The 22,608-nt window shown below is 36.4% G+C and overlaps 1 protein-coding gene across 1 annotated transcript in view; it reads left to right on the top strand.

Moving 5' to 3' along the window:
- Positions 1-20,629, top strand: part of MYOF (myoferlin) — a 65,454-nt gene extending 44,825 nt beyond the window's left edge. The window contains exons 31-54 of the mRNA XM_088528796.1: positions 620-731; positions 1,709-1,786; positions 3,120-3,301; positions 3,399-3,557; positions 3,689-3,787; positions 3,897-4,058; positions 4,621-4,786; positions 5,392-5,468; positions 8,328-8,339; positions 9,619-9,717; positions 10,300-10,425; positions 11,215-11,370; positions 11,485-11,576; positions 12,851-13,021; positions 13,558-13,706; positions 13,904-14,043; positions 15,654-15,742; positions 15,827-15,922; positions 16,280-16,421; positions 16,766-16,865; positions 18,041-18,234; positions 19,395-19,504; positions 19,855-20,002; positions 20,505-20,629. Of these exons, the coding sequence (XP_088384922.1) occupies positions 620-731; positions 1,709-1,786; positions 3,120-3,301; positions 3,399-3,557; positions 3,689-3,787; positions 3,897-4,058; positions 4,621-4,786; positions 5,392-5,468; positions 8,328-8,339; positions 9,619-9,717; positions 10,300-10,425; positions 11,215-11,370; positions 11,485-11,576; positions 12,851-13,021; positions 13,558-13,706; positions 13,904-14,043; positions 15,654-15,742; positions 15,827-15,922; positions 16,280-16,421; positions 16,766-16,865; positions 18,041-18,234; positions 19,395-19,504; positions 19,855-20,002; positions 20,505-20,540 (2,895 nt within the window). The 3' untranslated portion in view covers positions 20,541-20,629. The remainder of the gene's footprint in view (positions 1-619; positions 732-1,708; positions 1,787-3,119; positions 3,302-3,398; positions 3,558-3,688; positions 3,788-3,896; positions 4,059-4,620; positions 4,787-5,391; positions 5,469-8,327; positions 8,340-9,618; positions 9,718-10,299; positions 10,426-11,214; positions 11,371-11,484; positions 11,577-12,850; positions 13,022-13,557; positions 13,707-13,903; positions 14,044-15,653; positions 15,743-15,826; positions 15,923-16,279; positions 16,422-16,765; positions 16,866-18,040; positions 18,235-19,394; positions 19,505-19,854; positions 20,003-20,504) is intronic.
- Positions 20,630-22,608: the final 1,979 nt, after the last annotated feature.

Raw genomic sequence — 22,608 nt, 5'->3', positions numbered from 1 at the left:
ACATAAATCAGAGGTAGATGGACAGATAATGTAATTATTCCTCAAGGTTTCAGACTTAAGTATTTAAGCTCCATTCACCAGAATGATGTAAAACAGTGCTATGAGAAGGCTACTCCGCTTTCCTGAGCTACTTATTCTGAGTTTGGTTGTACAGCATTAAGGAGCTTGCTTTTTTCCTTAGTTTGCCTTTTTTTTTTTTTTTTTTCCTTCATCAACAATCATCCCATGTTTCATTTTCTGTCTCTGTGTGCTTTGGTCCCGCAGAGTTTTAAAATTCTTGCCTCAGTTTCTCTTCTGATCACTGCTAGGATGAAGGCTAGTACAGATCTGTGCAGGGGAACAGAAGAGAGGACCTGTAACCTCTCCTTCAACAAGATAGCCAGTAGCCAGTGCATCTTCAAAAATAAGACATTCTCCCGAATAACTTGAAACGACTGGATCTGATTTTTGTACAGCTTCAGTAACAACAAGGAATGACTTCTGCATTAGTAACATTAATTCAGGAATTTAAAATCCTCCCTGACCTGGAGGAGTGACTGAAACCAGTATACACTCCCACTTGTATCAACTTTATTCTGAATCACATTCAGTGACTTTTTATCTCTATACGTAACTTTAGGGAGCAGACACCAGTGTGGATGATGGAGAGGGGAAGAGTACAGATAAAACGAAGGAGTCGGCCACAAAGGTGTTTGGTGCCAATACACCACTTGTTTCCTGCTACTTTGACAGTATGTTCTTAATTCTTTTCTTAGAAGTTGCAGCTGTCTCTCTGGTCTCAAACAGAATTACAATGCTTTGTTTTACATATAAGTTTATTTACTTCCTGTTACAATTATCATGTGATCCTTATTTGAACCATATTTAGACTATTATAAGAGATTGCAATTAATCATTTTTATATGTCAATGTGCAATTCATATTAGCATAAATTTTAATATTAAAAAGTAAGGAATTATTGAATAACTGTATGGATCAAGTAATTACTACTTGTTCAGTGTCAGTCAAACATTTTTAAAACTTGTAGGAGACGGGAGTTCTAACACCAACTACTGCAGCACATGAATTTTAGGCTGCCTAAATTTCATCCTGGTGATTTGTCAATAAAAAGTCTCTGTGAGGAGTTAGGCCAGCAGAAAAGATGAACACACAGTTAATCGTCTGCTGGTTTAACTCACTCAACCAGCTCTCCAAAGGGCCAGACAAATGCCAGTCCTGGCCCAGAGGAGGCAGTGAGAACATTTTGTTGGGCAGAGTGAGCAAAACCATAACACTGCCAGCTTAGACTGGCATAAAATGCCTTGCTCCCAGAAAGAGCTATAATGGATACTTAAGCACAGCAATACCCAGTCCTTGTTCCTCTTTGAGCCTTGGTAATTACTGCACTGTTCCAAACAGGAATTTTTGAGTAGAAGGATTCGTACAAGGTCATGCACTTGGAGGAGGAGGAGGAGAGAGGAAAAAAAAAATGTTGTTTTTTTTTCATTCCTGCTTTAAGTTGTGTTGCAACCAACATGCAGAGCTGCTGGCTTGTTGATTCTAGTACAGTAGTGTGCCACTAGTGAAGAAGTGAAGAAATGTTTCTACGCTGCTGGTGCTTTATTTGAAGAAGTTTAAGGCATTTTTATAAACTGAATATAGCTTCATTAGAGAGAACATGTCTGTATACAGCCAATGCATTTGAACACTTTTTATTTATTTAATGCAGGAGTATATAGTTACCACCTTCGCTGTTATGTCTACCAGGCAAGAAATCTGATGGCTTTAGACAAGGACAGTTTTTCAGGTATGGAAAAATGCTACTAATGGTGTAGAAAAGCAGTTCTGCAATAAATTAGTAAGTTGATTTAGCTGTGGACAGTCACGTCTAGGAAAAGGTTCCAGTTACTGAAACTGTCAGGAAAGGAGTTGCAGCTTTATCCCATACAATCTAGATTTGGTTAATCCTGGCCCAGAAGTTGCCCAAAAGTAGTGGTCTGACAAAATTGGTATTGTTTTTTGTAAGAACATGGCTTTACATTTCCTTTAAATAAATTCAGTTAAGGATAAAGATGAAGAGGGGACCTGGAATTTATTTCCATTAGAATTTTCTTTCTATATTGGCTCTCAGTCATGTGTTTCTTTTCTCCTCTTTCTTAATGAATGATCAAATATAGTGTATATCTTTTTGTCACAGAGGACACAGATACATAGATAACTTAGTACTCTTTTCTATTTTTTTTTTTAAATAGCTGCCTATGTGTCACTCCTATGGTCTTATTTTACTATGTTGCATTTAAGAACAAGACAAAGGAACAACAAATGCTCTATTTTTTTATGTGCAATATTCAGGATGTGAACATCTTGGAGGTACCTATGTAAACCTGCCTATCTAAAATTTATCTATCAAGTCCATCCTCAAGAGTCTAGTTTGAAGAGTTGGCCAAAACTGTAAAACCTGGATTGGTACCTTGCCAGAGACTATTGAAACTGGCCTAAAGATAACTTTTAAAATAGTTCCTGGTGCTTAGTAATAGCAATTTATACAGGAAATGCTAATGTCTGCAAAGCTCCTGATGATCTAAGGACTTCCCAAACAGTGGCCCTACACCACTTAAATCATTCGGCTGTTTCACAGAAAGGCAACATTGCTATAAATGGGCATGTTTGACACCAAAGCTTCATCTGAGCAATATAGCCTGGGGGAATTTACTGTTTAGTAGCTAATCAGAACTACAGTCTCTGCATTATTTATGAGCCTGTAGATTTGTGTATCAATGGAGGTAGAAGAAACTCTCGTATGCACGATATTTAAGAGTTTATTATAGCTAGTTTTTCAGGTCAGTTTGCAGGCTGACTTTCTGATTCAAAAGATACTTTAATCATTTTAAGTCTGTTAATCAAGACTTATATAAAGGGAACTGTTTAGTAAGCAAATGGAATTTGCTTTAGTAAATGCAATTGATGTCTATATGTGGACTTTCATTTATATAGAATGCCTTTATATAGAATAGCTGCTAATGACTGAAAAGAAAAATAATGTACTATAATTTAACAAAATTTGTGCTTGTGCATCTTGTGGTTTGATGGGGTTTGTTTGTTTGTGACAATATACTTTTAATCTTTGTATTATATTTCAGATCCATATGCTCATGTTTCTTTCCTTCATCAAAGCAAAACAACTGAGATCATTCATTCAACTCTAAATCCTACATGGGACCAAACTCTTATATTTAATGAAATTGAGATATATGGGGACCCACAGACAGTAGCCCAAAACCCGCCTAACGTTGTTATTGAACTTTTTGACAGTGACCAAGTGGTATGTGAAATTTTTACTCTGATTCTTTTTTTTCTTTATGGTAACAAATTAATCACTATGGTTATTTATTTATTTATTTATTTGCTTATTTGTGTAGGGTAAAGATGAATTCCTTGGAAGAAGTGTTTGCTCCCCCATGGTCAAGTTAAATCCAGAAGATGACATCACACCAAAGCTACTCTGGTATCCTGTAATAAATAATGGCAAAGCTAGTGGTGACATTCTTTTTGCTGCAGAGCTTATCTTGAGGGACAAGGTATATATGTTTTTATAGTATTCCGCAGAGAGTAATAATGTGAAGAATTTTATTGCATAGGTCTTAATACTTGCAAGCTATTTTGTTTAAGGAATAGGAGATAAACTCTATTGATGTGGTTTTCTTAACAGGGCGGTTCAAACCTTCCAATTCTTCCCTCACAAAGAGCTCCGAAACTCTACATGGTACCTCAAGGAATCAGGCCAATAGTTCAACTCACTGCTGTTGAGGTAGTTTATTCTTAAAGTTAATGAATTAAAGTATTGTCTGGAGCATGAAATGACTGTAATGCTTGTGTATTTGCCTCATTAAAAATGCATCTTAAAATGTATTTTGCAGATTCTGGCTTGGGGACTGCGGAACATGAAAAATTACCAACTGGCACCTGTTATGTCTCCAAGTCTGATTGTGGAATGTGGAGGTGAAATGGTGGAATCTGTGGTGATCAAAAACCTCAAAAAAACACCAAATTTTCCATCTTCTGTTCTCTTCATGAAAGTGGTACTTAGCTCACATATAGTTTTTAGCAATCTATAGCAGCATTAGTTACCCAGGCTTTTGAAGGTCAAAGATTTATTGTGGAAAATAGAAGAGGAAAAAATGCACATCCTTTTCCCACTTAACATAAGTCATTTATTGAGCTTGAAAATTGTAATAAAGGTCATGTAAACATGTCTGCACACATCCTTGAAAATAGACTGTGTCATATGCTCTAGTGCAGGATCTCTGTATTTATTTGAGAGGGTATTGATCCACCTGCAAATCTGTATGACCGCTTTCGCACTGCAAGGATGGGAGGTGTACAGGAATCAAGAACATTCAAGATTTTAGGCATCTGAAAGCTTCCTTATTGCTTTCTATTGAATGATTATAATATGAGGTTAGAAATTTTCATTTTCTATACAACCACTGAACGTAGTAGTTCAGTTATTAAACAAATGAAGTAAAAGCTCTGATTTGGGGACAGGAAAAATGATTAGTGGTCTCAGATTTTCTTCTGTTTGCATGAGAAGCAAACCCTCCCCCCACGCTTTTTATAAATTTTCTTTGGTTTTGTTTTTAGCTTCTACCCAAAGAAGAGTTGTATAGCCCATCGCTTGTTATTAAAGTGATAGACCACAGACCGTTTGGGCGGAAGCCCATCGTGGGACAGTGCACGATTGACTTGCTAGAGAGCTTTCGCTGTGACCCCTACACTGCTAAAGAAGATATCGCACCGCAACTGAAAGGTAGGTGGCTGGAAAATGGAAACAGTTCTACCTTCCTAGGAGATGCTAGAAAAAAATATCTTTGCTGTTTGGTCTGCATATTGTACCGATGAATAGCCATCTAGGGTGGCATACTCAGTTACATTTTTTCTTTCAGAACATATTATTTCTAAGTATTAATAAAATAATGCAATAATGTCTAGGGTATAAGAGGAGAAGGTGCAAGGCACAGTCTACTGTCAGACTGAGTCCTGATCCTCTGAAGCTCCTCTTTAGAGAGAACTTGGAACTTCACTACCTGCAGTTACCATTGTTCTTAGTATCAAGGTAGAGGCTGTATTCCAGCAAAAATGCTCTGAATGCAAACCTGTTGTCTACCTCTGTATTTTTGCTCAATTATATTATCTTGAATTTATCTATTATGTTATATGAATTTATTTGAGAAACATTTGTGTATAATAGTTATTGTATATCTAATGGCATTTTTAGCAAATGTGGCAACTAATTGCTTGCATAAAAATGTCAAATAAAAAACAATTCAGAGGCTGTACATCTTTCTCAACCCTTTGGATTTCAAAACTATTCTTCCTACAGCATATTGCCTTAATAAAATTTTTGGCTTACAGTTAGTCTTCTGTCTGCTGCACCTCCCCAGGATACTGTAATTGAAATGGAAGACACACAGCCCCTGCTAGCAGCTCAGGTAATCTTTGAAATTTGATACTTTCTTCTTAGTATCTGGAATTTCTGGGAAACTTTCTAGACAGCAAAACTGTAGCCTTCTGGAACAAGTTTTTTTGCATCAGGGAAGCAAAGGAAATATGTTAATTATTTTACCTTGTTTTCTTATATAGCAGACATTGAACTGTAGCTCTTTGTGCGTACTAAAGTTTACATGGTAGCTTAACAGAATATATAGTTATTATTATAGCTACTGAAAGCATATGATAGATAAGCCAGTCATCCACTGATGATGTTTAGAGCAGCCTGATCTCACACAGACGGGACAATTCTAAATAAAGGGAGGGATGTGGTTTGATGGGTACAGAATCAAAGCCATCGCACCAAAGACCCTCAGCTGTTCATTTTGTCACAGTTGTGGCTCTGCCTCTTACCATATAGTCACCCAGAACTGGTACCACTGAATGAAATAGTGCATAAGTTGAAACATGATTTTAGAGTTTGGCACCATTTGAGCCAAAAATACTGGTAACGCTATTTACAGTGGTAACATTCATATGAAAGGTAAAAATATTCAAAACAATTAAAACTGAAGTCATACAACTGAGGGAAGCATAAGTGATATGGCAACTATGCTGAAAAGACACAAATTTCATCAATTACATTCCAATTTCCAGTGTTTAAGCAGTATGTCAACAGCACTCAGCAAAATGGCTTCTCCAACAACAGTGCATGTATGTATGTACATATGCATTAATGCATGGAGATGACCCCAGCAGGGCTGCGGGGGACTGGACAGTGGTGCTCACATCCTGTGGCTGTGAGGCTGAGCTTCTCTTGACAATTAATCCATAGAGAGATTTTGGAGGAGATGATGCTCATAAGAAGTCTAAGAGGATTAGTTACAGTTATCAAGGTATCCTTGTAATTCTTCTGAAGAAAATCTTACTCCATTTGCACAATGAACTGTTTTTTTTTTGTTTTTATCTCAACTTATTTGCAATCTACATACCAGAAGCACCAAAATTAACAGGACTCATTTAACCTTGCTATTACTATTTCAAGATTGTTAACAGGTCTGCTTTCTGGAGAATAAAATAGATCTATAATAAATAAAATGAAAACTAACTTTACTAGGAATCCACTGCTTCTCTTAATATTTCTTTTTTTTCCCCATATTTTCAAGTTGTTCATAAAATCAGCAGTTCAATCTAAGTATCTTGAAAGAATCTATGGGGCAGTCATTGGACAACTAGAAAAATGTACAGTAATGGTTGCATGGTCCTTACTATGTGATATTTCACTCCAAAATCTCAAATTTATTATATGGCAGTTTTTTCTTTGTTTAGCATCCTGTAAGCATATCCTGCTTTTACTGGTTTTCTGCTTTTCTTTTGTTTTTTACTGATTTTAGTAACAATAGTATCCAAATATGGGAGACTTGTCATTTGTTTGGGGAGTTTTTAAAGAAGGGCTTATAGTTTACTTAATTTTTCTTAAACTTTTCTTACTGAAGCTACCAAGTGCATTATTTGAGGAGACATCTTAAGGCGTATCAAGGAGAAACAAATCTGATTTTAGAGCTTTCAGCATTACGCTTTGATGAAAGATTCGGAGATCTACACTACTGTATTTTATGGAAACTCATTTCATTTTAAAATGCTTATTGCATAGGAATGAGAGCTTCCATTTCTGTTGCCAATATTCTAAGTCAGAGCTTAGGGGAATTCAATTCAAATAAGGCAAAGTATTGAGTAAAGCCTGCTTTAAGTTTTGCAAATCAATAATGATGTGGTTTCTGAGAATAAATCACTCAAACTGCCTTCAGAAACTCTTATACAAATCTGAAAAATATGCTTTATTTCTAATTTTAAATTGGATAAGATCACTAAAAAAGATAGGAATATCCTAAGGAGATAATTACTTTCAGAATAGAAAGGGGGAATAGCATGATGTACCAGAGTGATGTCCTGATCTATCGATGCATTTGGTTTGACTTCTAAAATGTTTCCTTTGCTTTACCTGAATATTTAAAGATTACACCTTTAAATTAAACAATGTATAATTACAATTATACATAAACACTAGCACAAATCACTCTTACTCATTGCTTCTCACTAATCATTGCTTCCAAAGGGGATGCATAACGCTTGCTCTTATGGAATACCTGGTCATAATTATGGTACCTGTAATCTAACAAGTGAAGCATTCTGGACAGTGCAGATTGTTACTGCACTTATACTAATAAAGTTGTAGACATGTAATCCTTGTTCCTGTGCTCTTTTTTTTTTCACATTTTCTCAGACTTCTGAAATTCCACAGCCTGTGAAAAACTGCAAAATGACAGGAGAAAGGAAAAGGCTGTTAGGCATTAGGAGTTATTTTTAGTAACATTTTTGTTTATGAGTATTTACTTCTAAAAACATCCAAGAGGTAGAAAAATGGTTTCAACTTGTTTGTGTGAAATTTGTCTAAAAATAGTAAATTGATTTTTAAGTACTCAAAAAATTTTGTCTGAAAAAAAATCAGTCAGATCCTTTGCTCTTTGCAACCACAGATGGAAGCAGTGGGTTGTGGTAGTTTGACAATCAGCAAATAGAATCCGAAGTTAGTGATTAAAGATGAAACCATGTGTTCTTTTTTGGTTTGTTAAGTGAATTAAAAAAAATAAATAAAGCAGAGGGCTATTAAGTCTTACAGTCCAATTTTTTTTTTTTGTTGCTGCTGATAGGTGGTACCAAAAGCAAAGGGGGGAAAGAAAATACTCTTCAAAAATATTTATAAATTACTATCACCTTTTAAAATTATATGAAGTGTTATAAATCTTATCATAACCTTGTTTCTTTCTTCCTCTTTTTTATGAATTGACTCTTGAGAACAGCTTACAGAAAAGGTAATGTATACTACTTTTGAAAATCAACACCTTGTTTTCTTGCATATATTTGCAATTACAAATGTGAATTTTAATACTGATATTTTTAGGGGTGGAGAATAGTAGTTTCTGAAAGTGTGTTATAAAATCTACCAGCAATTTGTACAATAGGAAATATGGGAAAGCTATGCAACACTGAAACAGTAAACCCGTGTTATTAAAACACAATTGTCTGTATAATACTGAAATCCTAAATCTTAAACACTAAGATCTTGAATATTCTTTAAGATATTTTTCAAACTTACACAGTAAATGAATAGCATTACAAATCAGAGTATGTTTCTGGGGAAAATAATTATGTAATTCCCATGGATAAATAACAGAACATAATAATCTGTTGAAAACAGGAATGCACACTGAGTGGAATGTATTATTCTTAGATCATCTGAATATTGCTTTTTCAGACCTTACTGCTCTTTCTTTCCCAACCACGTTTGGTCAACAATAAAGTAGAATTACTGATATCAGTGAAAAACATTCTGTCACGGTACAGAAGATCTGTGGTGGCTTTCAGAACAGTTTATGTTTACAGCAGTTACAGGTCTGTTCCAGTGCTGTAAATGAGTCCTAGCTGAAAACAGACTAGCTAATTCATCCCATGGGGAAAATTTTTCAACATGCTCATTATGGTTACTATTCACACTAACAAAATTTCTGTAATGAATTCTAGGAATGATGGTGTTTCTCCTCAGCAGCCAAAACAGTGACTGCTCTGGCTCAAGGCGGGGGGAGAGGGGAAAGCAGTGAGTAGTAACTCTTGCTAACGAACGGCCCAATACTAGGCTGCATAGACAGGAGACCTAAACGCTCTGCGTTTAATGAGCTACTTGGAATGGAATCACTTCCTCTAACTTGAACCCTCTAAAAATTAGGCGAGTAGGCTATGCTGGAGGACCCTGGGACAGAAGATACATGTGTGCCTCCAGAAATCAGGCCATTGAGATAGCAATCTGGACAGCAATGTTTTATTGATCTCCTGAGATCAAGAGATCTTGATCTATTGAATACAGACACAGCAGGCTTATAAACTAGACATCTAAAGCTGGGTAAGGGACTATACTTCTTCAGCATTTGAACTCTGATTTTCTTTTTCTCTGAGGAACTTTAATATGCCTTGATCGATAGCAAGGTTTTAGTGTGTTCAAACAGTTGTTGTTTCTACTGTACAGCATGATTAGAGGAAAAGCTGGAATGAATAATATGAATTATTTTTGTCTGCTAATAAAACTTTATTTTTAAGGAAGAAGAAATTGTTGATTGGTGGAGCAAATTTTATGCTTCAGTGGGAGAACCTGAAAAATGTGGACAGTATATTAAAAAGGGATATGATACTTTAAAGGTACTGCTCAAAGTAAAGGAATTGTTGAAGTTTACAATAATATTACCTTGTCAGACCTGTACCTTTGTTCTTTTAATTGTTAATGCTCTCTTCAAAATACAACTATTGATGATGTCTATTATTAATTCATGTAGTGAAATGAAGGTTTCCAGAAATCTTTGTTTCTTGTCTGCTTAATCACACTGATTTAAGAGATGTATTAAATGCTTAGCACAACCTTTGGTCAAGTAGAATTTTGGGGGAGGGAGACAGGCAGATCCCAGAACTGAAAAAATAACACTGAAAAAGTAAGAACACAGACATAGAGTGGTAACTTTTCTTGTTATTAGTTAAAAGCTGAAGCCAGACCACTTCTTGTTCTCATCTAATACTCCTAGTGAAAAAAAAGTAGAGATAAGATTAGGAACTGGTATTTATTCTGTTTTTAACAAGACCTAAATGAATCTTCCCTTCCCCATAGATTCAAAAATAGTCCCCAGTGCTTTGGTTCCTTAAGATGTACCATCAAGCATATTGATGGAGCTCACATGTACGGTAATTTCTAAATGTTTTAATTCTCCCCTCTCCCTGCCTTTTTTCAAGGTGTATGACTGTGAATTGGAAAAGGTACCTGAATTTAATGGCTTAACAGACTTCTGTGAGACCTTTAAACTGTACAGAGGCAAATCTGAGGACAGTGATGATCCATCAGTGGTAGGGGAGTTTAAGGTAAATTTCAGGTAATGGGAAACAGCCAAATGCTGGATATAGTTTTTTCTCAATGGTAATGAGTGTGCATGTCTGCATGCAAGCATTTAAATGTAAACAAGGTGCATGCTTGACTATATTTATCAAGTGCTCTTAAGTGCTTAAGTTAGCTTAAAGACCCTTTTTTGTTCAAGGAAAGGGCAGTACTGCAGATCACTTGCTCTAAAGGTGATACGTACGTCACTTTAGAAAAAATATATAGTGTCTATCATTTTAAGCTTTCTGAATACCTATATAAACAGAACCGTCCCTGAGATGCTGCTGAACAGAGCCAAGATTTCACATGCAGACATGCTCAGCAAAGTGCATTTATAAAAATGACTCGGAAAAAGACGCATTGTAGTATTTTTCAGACTTTGTCTATGGCTTTTAAAGATTTTCATAATGGTAACATATTTAATGAAACATTATTTTCATAATGTTAACTTAAAAATCACAGAAAATGATGCATTGGAGAGAAAAATGAAGTATTTTATGGGTTCTTATCTGGAATAAATTGATTGTCTGCTGCAATTGAAAAAAAGCTGCATTGTTTTAGATCAGATATGGATGTAACTTTACCTTGGTGGTAGATCTTTTCCCAGGTTCACTGAAGTTGAAGAAAAGACTTTTAAAGAACTGTTGATTAGGCTGTGATGTTGCTCTTCCTATGTAAAAATGGACTATGTATGCATGTGATTAGTAAGAAAAGCAGATCTTGTTAGACTTTTCTAAATTTTTCTTGACTGAGTTTTTAATGATTATTTTTAGGGGTCCTTTAAAATCTATGCATTACCCGATGATCCTACTGTTCCAGCCCCTCCTCGGCAGTTCCGTGAGCTCCCGGACAGCGGGCCGCAGGAGTGTGTCGTGAGAATTTACATTGTTCGAGCTCTGCAGCTTCAGCCTCAGGATAGCAATGGGCTGGTGAGACTCCCTGTTTTTATGTTTGTGAGCCACCTCCGCTCTAATGTATTTTAAAGAATGTTACCGTACTGGCAACTAATTCTTAACCATTTTTTTCTTTTGATTTCTAAATAGTGTGATCCTTATATAAAAATAACACTAAATAAAAAAGTGATTGAAGACAGAGATCATTATGTACCCAATACTCTCAACCCCATTTTTGGCAGGTAACATTTTTTTATTATTATTTTTGATGTATTGTATTTTAGAATGCTTTCCTGTTGTTTCCACTAATGTCACCAAATAAGATAAACCATTATTTTAAATATCCAAAACTGTACTCACAGTTGTATAGTAACAATTTATTGGGACAAAAATTGCATTTCCAGTATTTTTTTTTTTAAACCATATTCTCTTTGAAATTGGTAGACAGCTAGATGTTTGGGTAGTCTGCAGACCTTGTGTAGTATGTGTGCAAACTGTACAAAACTGAACAAAGTATACATTAAAATTTAGTATGTTAAGTGTCCAGGAATAATGAAGCATGCCTGAAGAATATGAAAAAGTTGCAACTGAAAACTGCTTGACCGGTGTGATGAAGAGTTAGCTGAAGATAAATTTCCAGTGTGTGGGTAGTGGCTTCAAAAGCTAATGGTATATTTGAAATACATAAACAGAAAAATCCTAATTAGAAATGTAGAAGTTGCATCTTCTCTTATTTAGCAGTAAAATTGTCCAGAGTTGAAGAATTTCTGATAAATTAGAAAGCTAACAGGGAGAGGCTATAAGGAGGTGTTTTTAGAAAGCATGCTTTACAATGAGGTGTCCCAGGAGTTCAATTAATTTAGCCTATGAAAGGGAAAGAGAAATAGAGTATTTTGATTACATGTTAAAAGGAACTTAAAAAAATGCATCTTTTTCAATAATGACCCTGGAAGTCAAAGTTAGAATAGAAATAAACAAATATATATATATATATATATATATATTTGAATAACTAACCCGTGGAATACTTCTCCCCAGGGGTAATGCATTCAGCAGCAGTGGAAACCATGCAACTGAAGAGTTTGAAAGTAAATTCAGAGAGCTAATTTTAAGAAGTTCTACAGTCATTTATGTATAGAGAAACTTAGTAGGATAATCCCTTCTAGTTGCAGAAGCTAAATGCGCAGGCCATATGTTTTAAGGTTCCAAACATGTTTGTATTGCAGTATAAAAACAGCTGGAAGTTAATTTAACAGTCTTGCTTTTTATGGAGTGTCTTAGAGAGCCCCACTAGCTTAGTTCAGGCTGTTGCACAAAAAAAACCTCTAGAGCAATACGTGCTGCAGAAAGCAAGGATGTAATATCCACAGAAGCACATACAGATAAACTGATGTGTGCAAATACACAGTAAAGCATGCAACTATTTCTAGGCATAATGCTATTGAAAATGTCTCTTTAATACCTTGTAAAAGTGATTTTTTTTTACAATAGTGTTGACTGGACATTTTATATTTAGAATGTATGAACTCAGTTGCTTCTTACCTCAAGAAAAGGATCTGAAAATTTCAGTCTATGACTATGACACACTGACTCGTGATGAAAAAGTAGGCGAAACCATCATTGATCTTGAGAACAGATTCCTTTCTCGCTATGGGTCTCACTGTGGCATCCCACAGCAGTACTGTGTGTAAGTCACATTTTTGTCTACTGAACGTTGTATCTGTAACATGTAGCCTATCGTCACTGTATCAAACCTGGACCATCTTCAGCTTATTAATTGGGCTAAAAACAACGCTGAGGTTGGTTGTTGTGCTCACTGGATCATCTGAATTCAAAGTGAAGCTGCAAAGTCTTCAGAACAGCTATGAGACTAAAACACCTGACTGCAAACATTGAAATCTTCATACAGTGGTGTGTTATGTACAGAGAACTTAACACTTAGAATTTTCTGACCTACTTTTGGGAATAAATATGAAAGCATCTTTTAGCATAAGTTATTTTGTTATATAAAGAAAAAGTGTACTATGTCTTGAATGTTAATTGTGCTGGTATGGAATTAAACCACTATTTCAAACTATCACCTCACAAATCAAGCAGTCAATCTAGTCAGATAGTGCATCCCATTATGAATTGATATAAAACTAGTAAGTATATTTTACACAACTTGTAAATGCCCCAAATGTTTTAACAGTTTTAGGATGTGTTTTTGTTTCTTTCCCAAAGCTCAGGTGTGAATACCTGGCGTGATCAACTAAAACCAACCCAGTTATTGCAAAACATAGCCAGGTTTAAAGGCTATGCTCCTCCGGTCCTCTCTGAAAATGGCAGAAGAATTAACTACGGAGGACGAGACTATACTTTGGAGGAAGTTGGTAAGCTTCTTTACTAATTACATATTTCTTAAATTAACACTGTGATATAAAAATATAGCTTCTCAATAATTTATGAGAAAAGAAAAAGGGTGTGTGTGTGTGTGTGTGTGTTCAAACTTAAAACGTTTTTTTTAACTGGATATTTAAGTGCAAATTCTGGGTCATTAGTCCTTTCTTTTCCCTTCCTTTTATTTCAGAAGCTAACAAAATACTGCATCAGCATCTGGGTCCAGGTGAAGAGCGGCTGGCCCTTCATATCCTCAGAACACAGGGCTTGGTCCCTGAACATGTGGAGACGAGGACGTTGTACAGCACCTTCCAGCCCAACATCCCACAGGTAATATAAACTGGTTTCACTTGGGCTTGTTAGGTGCAAAATAGAATATTCCTAGATCCATAATATACTGCTATAAATAGGTCAGTAAGGTAGTCATATTACTGAGATAGCGATGTATCTCTTGCAGTAATTCAAGGTGCTGCTGCTTAGCTGAGAAACTAAATCAGATTAGATTAGAAATGCAACATAATGCAGTTATGTTCTGCTGTTATGAGCCATAAATGATTTTGGACACAGACAGAGTGGGAATTGGGAATGATTTATTACTTTGTTATTGAAATAAGCTAGAATACCTATTAATAGCATGCCAGCAACAAAGGAGGGAGACTCCCAGAAGAGTTTCGTAGCTATTTCCAAAAAAGGAAAGCCACCTTGTCAGCTTTCTACCAGGTCTTCAAATGCTAGTTTGAAGAGCATGGCTTATATCTAAGAAAGGAGTCATGGAATCACAGAATGCTTAGTGTTGCAAGGAACCTCTAGAGATCATCTAGTCCAACCCCCCTGCTCCAGCAGGGACGCCTATAGCATGTGGCCTGGGTAGCATCCAGGCAGGATTGGAAGATCTCCAGAGAAGGAGACTCCACAACCTCTCTGGGCAGCCTGTTCCAGGGCTCTGTCACCCTCACAGGAAAGAAGTTCTTCCTCATATGGAGGTGGAACTGTCTGTGTTTTAATTTACACTGATTACCCTTCATCCTGTCACTGGCCACCACGGAGAAGAGCCTGGCCCCATCCTCCCTACAATCACCCCTCAGGTACTTGAACATGTTAATCAAATCTCCTCTCGGCCTTCTCTTCTCCAGACTAAACAGGCCCAGCTCGCTTAGACTTTCCTCCTGTGACAAATGGCTCCAGTCCCTTAATCATCTTCATGGCTGTATGCAGGACCCTCTCTAGAAGCTCAATGTCCTTCTTGTACTGGGGAGCCCAGAACTGCACACAGTACTCCAGTTGTGGCCTCACCAGAGCTGAGTAAAAGGGAAGGATCACCTCCCTTGACCTGCTGGGCAATGCTCCTCCTGATGCAGGCCAGGAGCCCACTGGCCTTCTTGGCCACGAATAAATATTAGCATTTGTCTTCAAGAATTTATTGATTAACCCCTGGACAACAACAAAAAAAACACCACCAATAAGAGTGTCCTATATCAAACAGAGAAGTCAACTGCAAGAATAAAGAAATAGACTTGCAGTTGAAAAATAGGGAGGAAAAATTGGCAGTAGAAGAATACTCCCTCAGAAGAATAATCTAATATAGCTGAAGGGGCTGATCAGTTACTTGGGGTAGGCTATCTTCTGCAAAGTACCAGCCACATCTCTCAAACTTGTGCTACAACCTCTGGGAGAACAAAAACTTGGACCTAGAGAGTAAGAATTATTCAGGCACCTAATTTGCACTGAATCCCTAGGAGTTGCATGTCTAGCAAAACAGGAATGACTCCGTTTCTTCCTATCTGTAGTCTATAGAAGACAGAACATCGGTTTTAATAATAGCAGAGAGCTTTGCCCTGTGGCTATCAGTACTAGGGATGTAAATAGGCCGTACCTTGGAATTACCATGACAAACATGTATGCACCAAATAATCCCTCATCTAACTTCTCTACTGATACAGGGAAAGCTCCAGATGTGGGTTGATGTTTTCCCCAAAAGCTTAGGCCCTCCAGGCCCTCCCTTCAACATCACACCCCGAAAAGCCAAGAAGTGAGTATATGCGTATACTACCTACCACGTGGCTGCCCTGACAAAGCAATTCAATTGTCTTTCCTCAAATGTCTTGCCTCCCAGGTATATCTTGAGGGTAATTGTCTGGAACACCAAAGATGTCCTTCTGGATGAAAAGAGTATCACTGGGGAAGAAATGAGTGACATCTATGTGAAGGGGTAGGTTCAGAATGTCCTGCAAATGCCTAGACCATGGGGGCCAAAGACCAGTTCTTGACTTCAGCCAAGCTGAAGAAATAGCATGCTGGCTATACACACGCCAACTAGATTGTAAAGCTCTGCCTAAATCTTCTAGCTTTGCAATTTCAGACAATTTGTAAGACAGCCAGTTCAGTTCAGGCATTCCTATTTACAATGACAGATTTTAACCAAACTGAGAAAGGTTGTAGCAGCCTCCCCAGCCCTCTGTGACTCAGTACTTTGGCTTGCTTGCAACTACTCAATGACGTGACTGCAGTACGAACAAGTGCTGTAGCTCCACTGCAACCACCAGCCCCATCTGCCTGTTACTTTCAGATGGATGCCTGGTAATGAAGAAAATAAGCAGAAAACGGATGTTCACTACCGATCATTGGATGGTGAAGGGAACTTCAACTGGAGATTTGTTTTTCCTTTTGACTATCTTCCAGCAGAACAACTCTGTACAGTTTCCAAAAAGGTAGGTATTTCTAAAGACTTCAGTTCTTAAAGCTCAGGTTGTAATTAGTCTGACAATTCCGTTTATTGTTTGCACAGAGAGGAAGTCTGGCTGTATTCTAGATGCATCACACATCTCAAACTATTGTGTACAGGTTCAGTTTTGTCTTTGAGCAAGGAACAACATCTTTCTTGGCAACATCCTGCCTCTTAGCAAGATAAAATCCTTAATTCTCTCCCTCTCACCCCTTACATACCCCCCTCCATCCATATTCACAGCTGGGAACAGATCATAGCCTTGAATGTTCATATGTAATTTTTAGAAGTTCCTTTGTTTTTTTTTTGATTTTTTTTTTAAACTTCTAGGAACATTTTTGGAGTCTTGACAAGACAGAATTCAGAATCCCACCCAAACTGATCATTCAGATATGGGATAATGACAAGTTCTCCTTGGATGACTATCTAGGTGAGGTTTCTAAAAAAAAAAAAAAAAAAAAAAAAGTAAGTAAGTGAAAATTAAAGAAATACATATTGCATAAAACCTACATTTTCAGTGGACCACTGGGCATGCAGGTACATTTCCACTCTCACACATTGTACAATGCTACTTTTACTCATGTATAAACTTGCGGTGAGCCATGATTCATAAGCCCTATCATAAAATGTGAATGGGAAGATCATGTGTATGAAAACTTACTTTGCCTCTGAAGTAAAATTAGTTAAAATAACAATACTTCAGTTCTAAGTAAGAGTATTTACATAAGGCTGTAATTAGGTTAGACAATCTACTTCGTACCTTTTTTAATGCAGATTCTTTCAGTATCGTTGGAGCAGGTCTTCAATGCATTCAAAGAAAAGCAGCAGCAGTGGGTATTTGACTGAGACTGGATACTCCCTGGCTGGTATTTCTTCTTAGGCAGTATCATCATTTAATTGTGCTACTTCTTTATAAGGAGGTCTATCTCCAAATACTGACATACTGAAAGTTCTGCTCTGAAACTGACTTCTGCTTTAGCAAATATAGACTTTTGAGAGTAAATAGCAAGCTTGCACAAAACAAAAATGTCTTTTTTACAGAAATACTTCTCTGTAATGTTTAGCTACTGTGTGGAGCACTTCAGAGCTCTATAAAGGATTTTTCTCTGCCCTGTGTTCTGAAAACTCAAAGGTCTTTAGATTACATGCAAACCACGTACCCCTCAAGTGCTGAAAAACATATGATTTTGCTCACTTAAGTGATGAATATAAATCACTGATTGTTAACTGTTTAACACAGCCATTATATTGCGTATATTGGTTATTTTCTCTTCACGGTTGGGGAGGTGGGAAAGGCATACAGAAACAGAAAAGACTAAAAAGGTGATCATACTTTAAAAAAAAAAAAAAAAGAAGAAGAAGGAAAGGAAGAGCTGGTTAAGTCAATTTTATGAACACTAGTGCTCTCAACACTAACAATGCAGGAGGTTGCAGGCTGTGCTTAGGCTCACTGATCTGCTTCCCAACACACCCAAGCAGATGCAAGTGTGGCATGTTTGGTAAGGTTGTTCCTGTAGGACACGCTTAGAAATAAGTGAGCTTCACCTGAACCCCTCTTCTGTCTGGCTGATGGCGTTACACAATGCATGCATTTTTTTCTGCTAGGTTTTGTTGAGCTTGATTTACACAAAACAATAATTCCTGCCAAAGTTCCAGAGAAGTGCAATATAGACATGATTCCAGACTACAAACCAGAAAATCCTCAGAAGGCTTACAAGACTGCTTCCCTCTTTGAGCAGAAATCCATGAAGGGCTGGTGGCCATGTTATGTAGAAAAGGATGGTTCCCGTATTTTGGCGGTATGATTATTACTTCTCTATACAGTACTAAAATGTATTCGCTTGGTTTGAAAATAATGAAGAAAGACTGTAAAATTCACTTTTTTTGATGTTAGCTTTCAATAGAAAGAGAGAGGAGGAATAAAAAGATCATTCCAGGCTCAACTTTGGGAATTTTGCTCCATCAGCAATTTTGTATTTTAAGTATTTTTAAATGAGTTTAGCACTTAAGTTTCTTTGTTTTGTTTTTATCTCTTTTTAATCTGTAGAACTAGAGAGAGACTGAGTTATCTCACCAAAAGCAACCAGTGGAGTTATTCTGTGAATAAATTTATCACATTATGGCTTAAAAGAAACAACCACACATTCTGTAGATTTTAAAGAAATGAGCTTGAATGTAGAGAGCATTTTCATACACAGGCAATGCAATTTATGAAAACTGGAAAAGCCAGACTCTTTTCTTAATGATGAGGGCGAACAGAAAAACAAAAGCATTATAACCTAGCTTTCTTTTTTAATTGCTAAGGGTCTTAACTGGAAGTAGTTAATCATTCACCACTAGTATAATTCTAACTCAAATTAAGATATTCAAACATGCATTTGTACTTAAGATATATGTATAATATAAACTTAAGGTACCTAAGATATATGTATAATTTTAAAAACTATTTACAACTAGTTAGAATACTAGGATTTATCATCAAGTGTATGTGCTGCTGCTTCTTTCTAATGCTTTTCTTTAAGCTTTGTTTTTATTATGGCATTCAATAAATGAGGAAAAGATAATCAGAAATATAACTTGCAACATAATAAAAAGTTAGATGTTAGGGAAAAGATGAAGGCCATGGGTTGTTCTTTGTGCAAAACCTTTTTATTTATTTAATTATTTTTTACTATGCATGGGTTTTGCTAACTTGGAAAAAAAAATACATAGCTTAAAGTAAAACTGCACATGAATGAGCAGAATTATTTTGCAAGCTTGATTTTATTTGTGATTCTATGATACAAAGTTGTGATACTGTCATAGTGCAGAAACAAGTGTATTTTGAGACAGAAGTTGAAATATATATGTAAGGAGCTCATCCAAAACTCTGCTATATATGTATCATACAAGTATTTTTTCCTTTGTTCATAAAATGTTTTTTTTTTTTTTTTTTTAAACATGCTTTTGTTTTCTGAAGGGTAAAGTTGAAATGACACTGGAAGTTGTCAATGAAAAAGAAGCTGAAGAACGACCAGCTGGTAAAGGAAGAGATGAACCCAACATGAACCCCAAATTAGATCTACCAAAGTAAGATACTTTTCTCTCACTAGGTTAACAAATACAGAACCTACCTACCACAGAGTTCTTCACAAAATCCACATTCCCTAAATGATGTATTAGACATCAGCTATCCTTAGCAAAATTTTGTTTATGGGGCCTGTCTTGTTCCCTTAGGCATGTGTTAGGATAGAAGGTCAGGTGATTTCAGTGGAACAGCAAACGTTTACTAAAACACCACTGCTGTTCTCTCTACACAGCTACCTAGCTTTCCTTCAGCTCAAGAACCAGAGTGTTTTAATGTGTTATATTCTCACACTTAGTATTCCCTGTTTTTAGTAGCATGATTGATATTTGTTTGTTTCTCTCTCAAAACGCAGCCGACCAGATACTTCCTTCTTGTGGTTTACAAATCCATGCAAGACAATGAAATTTATTGTGTGGCGCAGATTTAAGTGGCTCTTTATAGCCCTTATCATCTTGCTAATTATATTCCTGTTTGTGGCTGTACTCCTCTACTCCTTGCCGGTAAGAACTCTTACATGTTACTATTCTTCAGCTGTAGCATAAGGCTAGTTTAGGTACAACTCTACCAGACACACTCTTACTCAGGCAGAGGTTCTGCCTTCTCAGTTCTAGCAGGGAGATAAGGCTTCATATCTAATGCAACCTTATAGATGAATTGTATTTTAATGGTTTAAGTAATGGTTTAATGGTAATGGTTTAAGTAATTGTAAGATATAATCTATTAGAACATACATTAAAGCTAATCTAGTAAGTAAAGACCAAGCAAATGAGTACTTTAGAACTGTTAAATGACCTTTACAGTTAAAAATAATTCAGTTAAAAATAGTTTGGAGTGTAGATCTATTTTAGTCAGAAATACTTTATCCATTTTGTTGCATTTTAAATGAAGTTACTATACTCTGAATGCACTTTGATCCATTTTAATGTCTTAATGAGGTTTTTTTTAAACAAAACTACATATATTTCATATACATTTTTTTCCTCATTTCTCTTCCTCCTACAGAACTATTTATCAATGAAGATTGTGAAGCCAATTTAAAGAAGAGTTTTTCATCTTTTGTTGTAAACAGCAATGAGGTTTTGCCTCAGGTTGTGGACCAAATTCAGCAAGGCTCTCCATGTTTTTTATTTGCTAGTATTTTAAACTGGAAAATAGGTAAGAAGTAAGAATTTAACCAAGGTTAGCCAAGGTTCAGGGGGTCATGACTGGTATAAAAGAAAGGTCATGTCCCATTCACATGTTCTGATCTTCATGGTATCTACACATGGTTCTACCTTCCTGGCTTTTAAACTACATTCTTGATAAAAATCACTCAAGAGCTTGCTGTTCTTGCTGTCTTTTTTTTTTTTTTTTTTAAACGGATTCTTTTTTGAGAATTCTGTTGGGTGCACCTTAAAACTCCGTGTGTTAACTTAATGAAAAAAAAACAAGCACTACTTATAATTATGTATGCCGAAGAAACATCACAGTGCAATCAACAAATGCTCAGAGTTTCTATTTAGAAAAGGTTTCAGTATTGTTAGCTACAAATTCTTAGTTACAGCACTATATGTAACTTGACGACAACTGCATGTGTATAGAAACAAAAGCATTAATTTACTGTTTACTTAGTGACACTTACAAATAGCTAAATAAACCTATCCACCTCTCCCAAAAAAGCAAGTTTACACCTTTGTTTATCAATTGCAAACCCACATTCCATTTTTGGTATTGTACCGTGTCTATCAGAGGAAGTAGTGCCACAATACCGAGGAAGATTTCAGTCTAATTATGTTTTTTTAAAAATGCAATCTTAGGTATTTTTAGGTATTTAGGTACACTTAGGTATTTATTATTAACTTGTGCAGATGTACTTTATTCCTCACTGTAAAAAAAAAAAAAAAAAAAAAAAAACCTTTACTAATTGGGTAACTGTAAAGAAAGTAAGTTACTGAATAGGTACTTTATTGTCCTTAGATTTAGAGATGCTCTTGAACCAAAACATGAAAGGATATGCAACCCAGATTCAAACCCTGTTTAAAATCTGATCTTCATGTAGAAAACAGGTACTTCATTTAGACTTAGTAAAAACACAGCAAGCTTATTTTCATTTTAGGGCTAAATAAAGTGTGTCATTTGAAAGTGTTGTAATTAGATAAAAACTTAAAGGGTTATTTAAGAGCAACATTCCTCCAAAACAATTATGAAGTGGAGCAAGAGATCTTAGCATGCCTGTTCTCCCAGTATTTGAAGAGTGGTGGCTACTGCCCTTCTGAGTTGAGTTCACCATGCTCCAGATGCTTCTTTGTCCAGGCAGGCACGGCCTTGACAGGCTATAGTAAAAAACATGGCTGAAAAGTCAGAGAAACCATCCTGTCTCAGCCTGTCCCATTAGGGAAAAAACAACACACACTCACAGGAAAGAAAATGATTGCTGTATATCCATGCCCTGCTAGTGAAAGCTGTAAATGCTCCTAGAGCTGCTGTACGTCACTCCAAGAGGCAGAAACTGCATGTAGCAAGCTTAATGCGTGTTTCAAATGGGGCAAAGATTTAGTCCTATGCAGTGAACAACTTTATGCCACTCTTCTGTCCTGGCTTGTAGGAGGTTCACTTTGGCCAGGACTCCTCTAGTTGCCAAGAACTGAGGCAAACATCCTTTAAGGGCACACAGAAAATGAAGAGAGTAGCTGTACCTGTCATCATTCTTTCTTATCTAGGAAGTGAAGACCATTAGATCAGTGTAAATGCATAATGCCAAGTTCCATGAGTATCAAAAAGAATAAGTAGAAACAAACTTTTCTCTCTCTCAGTAGAGCAAGTACACAGGCACTCTCATTCAAAAATATTCTGTCCTGAGAGTTAATGTGTTTATCAACTGCATGCCTGCCCTCAGGGTCTAGTACATAATCTCTGTGTTCCATAAAGACTACCTGGGTCCAAAGTGCCTTGGCTGTGGTTGGGAAATGGAAACCTGCATGATGACTCTACCTTTCCTGGGTGTCACAGATAGCACTGAACTAGCTGGCTGAAACTGCTAAGGAAAGGCTACAGCTAGACAGAAAGCCTTTTAACAAAACAAACAAACCAAAACAACAAAAAAAAAAAACCACAAAACATGCAGAAT

The sequence above is a fragment of the Tinamus guttatus genome, unplaced genomic scaffold (genome assembly GCF_059628265.1).
Source record: "Tinamus guttatus ecotype Peru unplaced genomic scaffold, ASM5962826v1 Tinamus_guttatus_pri_ptg000314l, whole genome shotgun sequence".
Classification (NCBI taxonomy): Eukaryota; Metazoa; Chordata; class Aves; order Tinamiformes; family Tinamidae; genus Tinamus; species Tinamus guttatus.
This window is presented reverse-complemented; position numbering and strand designations above follow the sequence as displayed.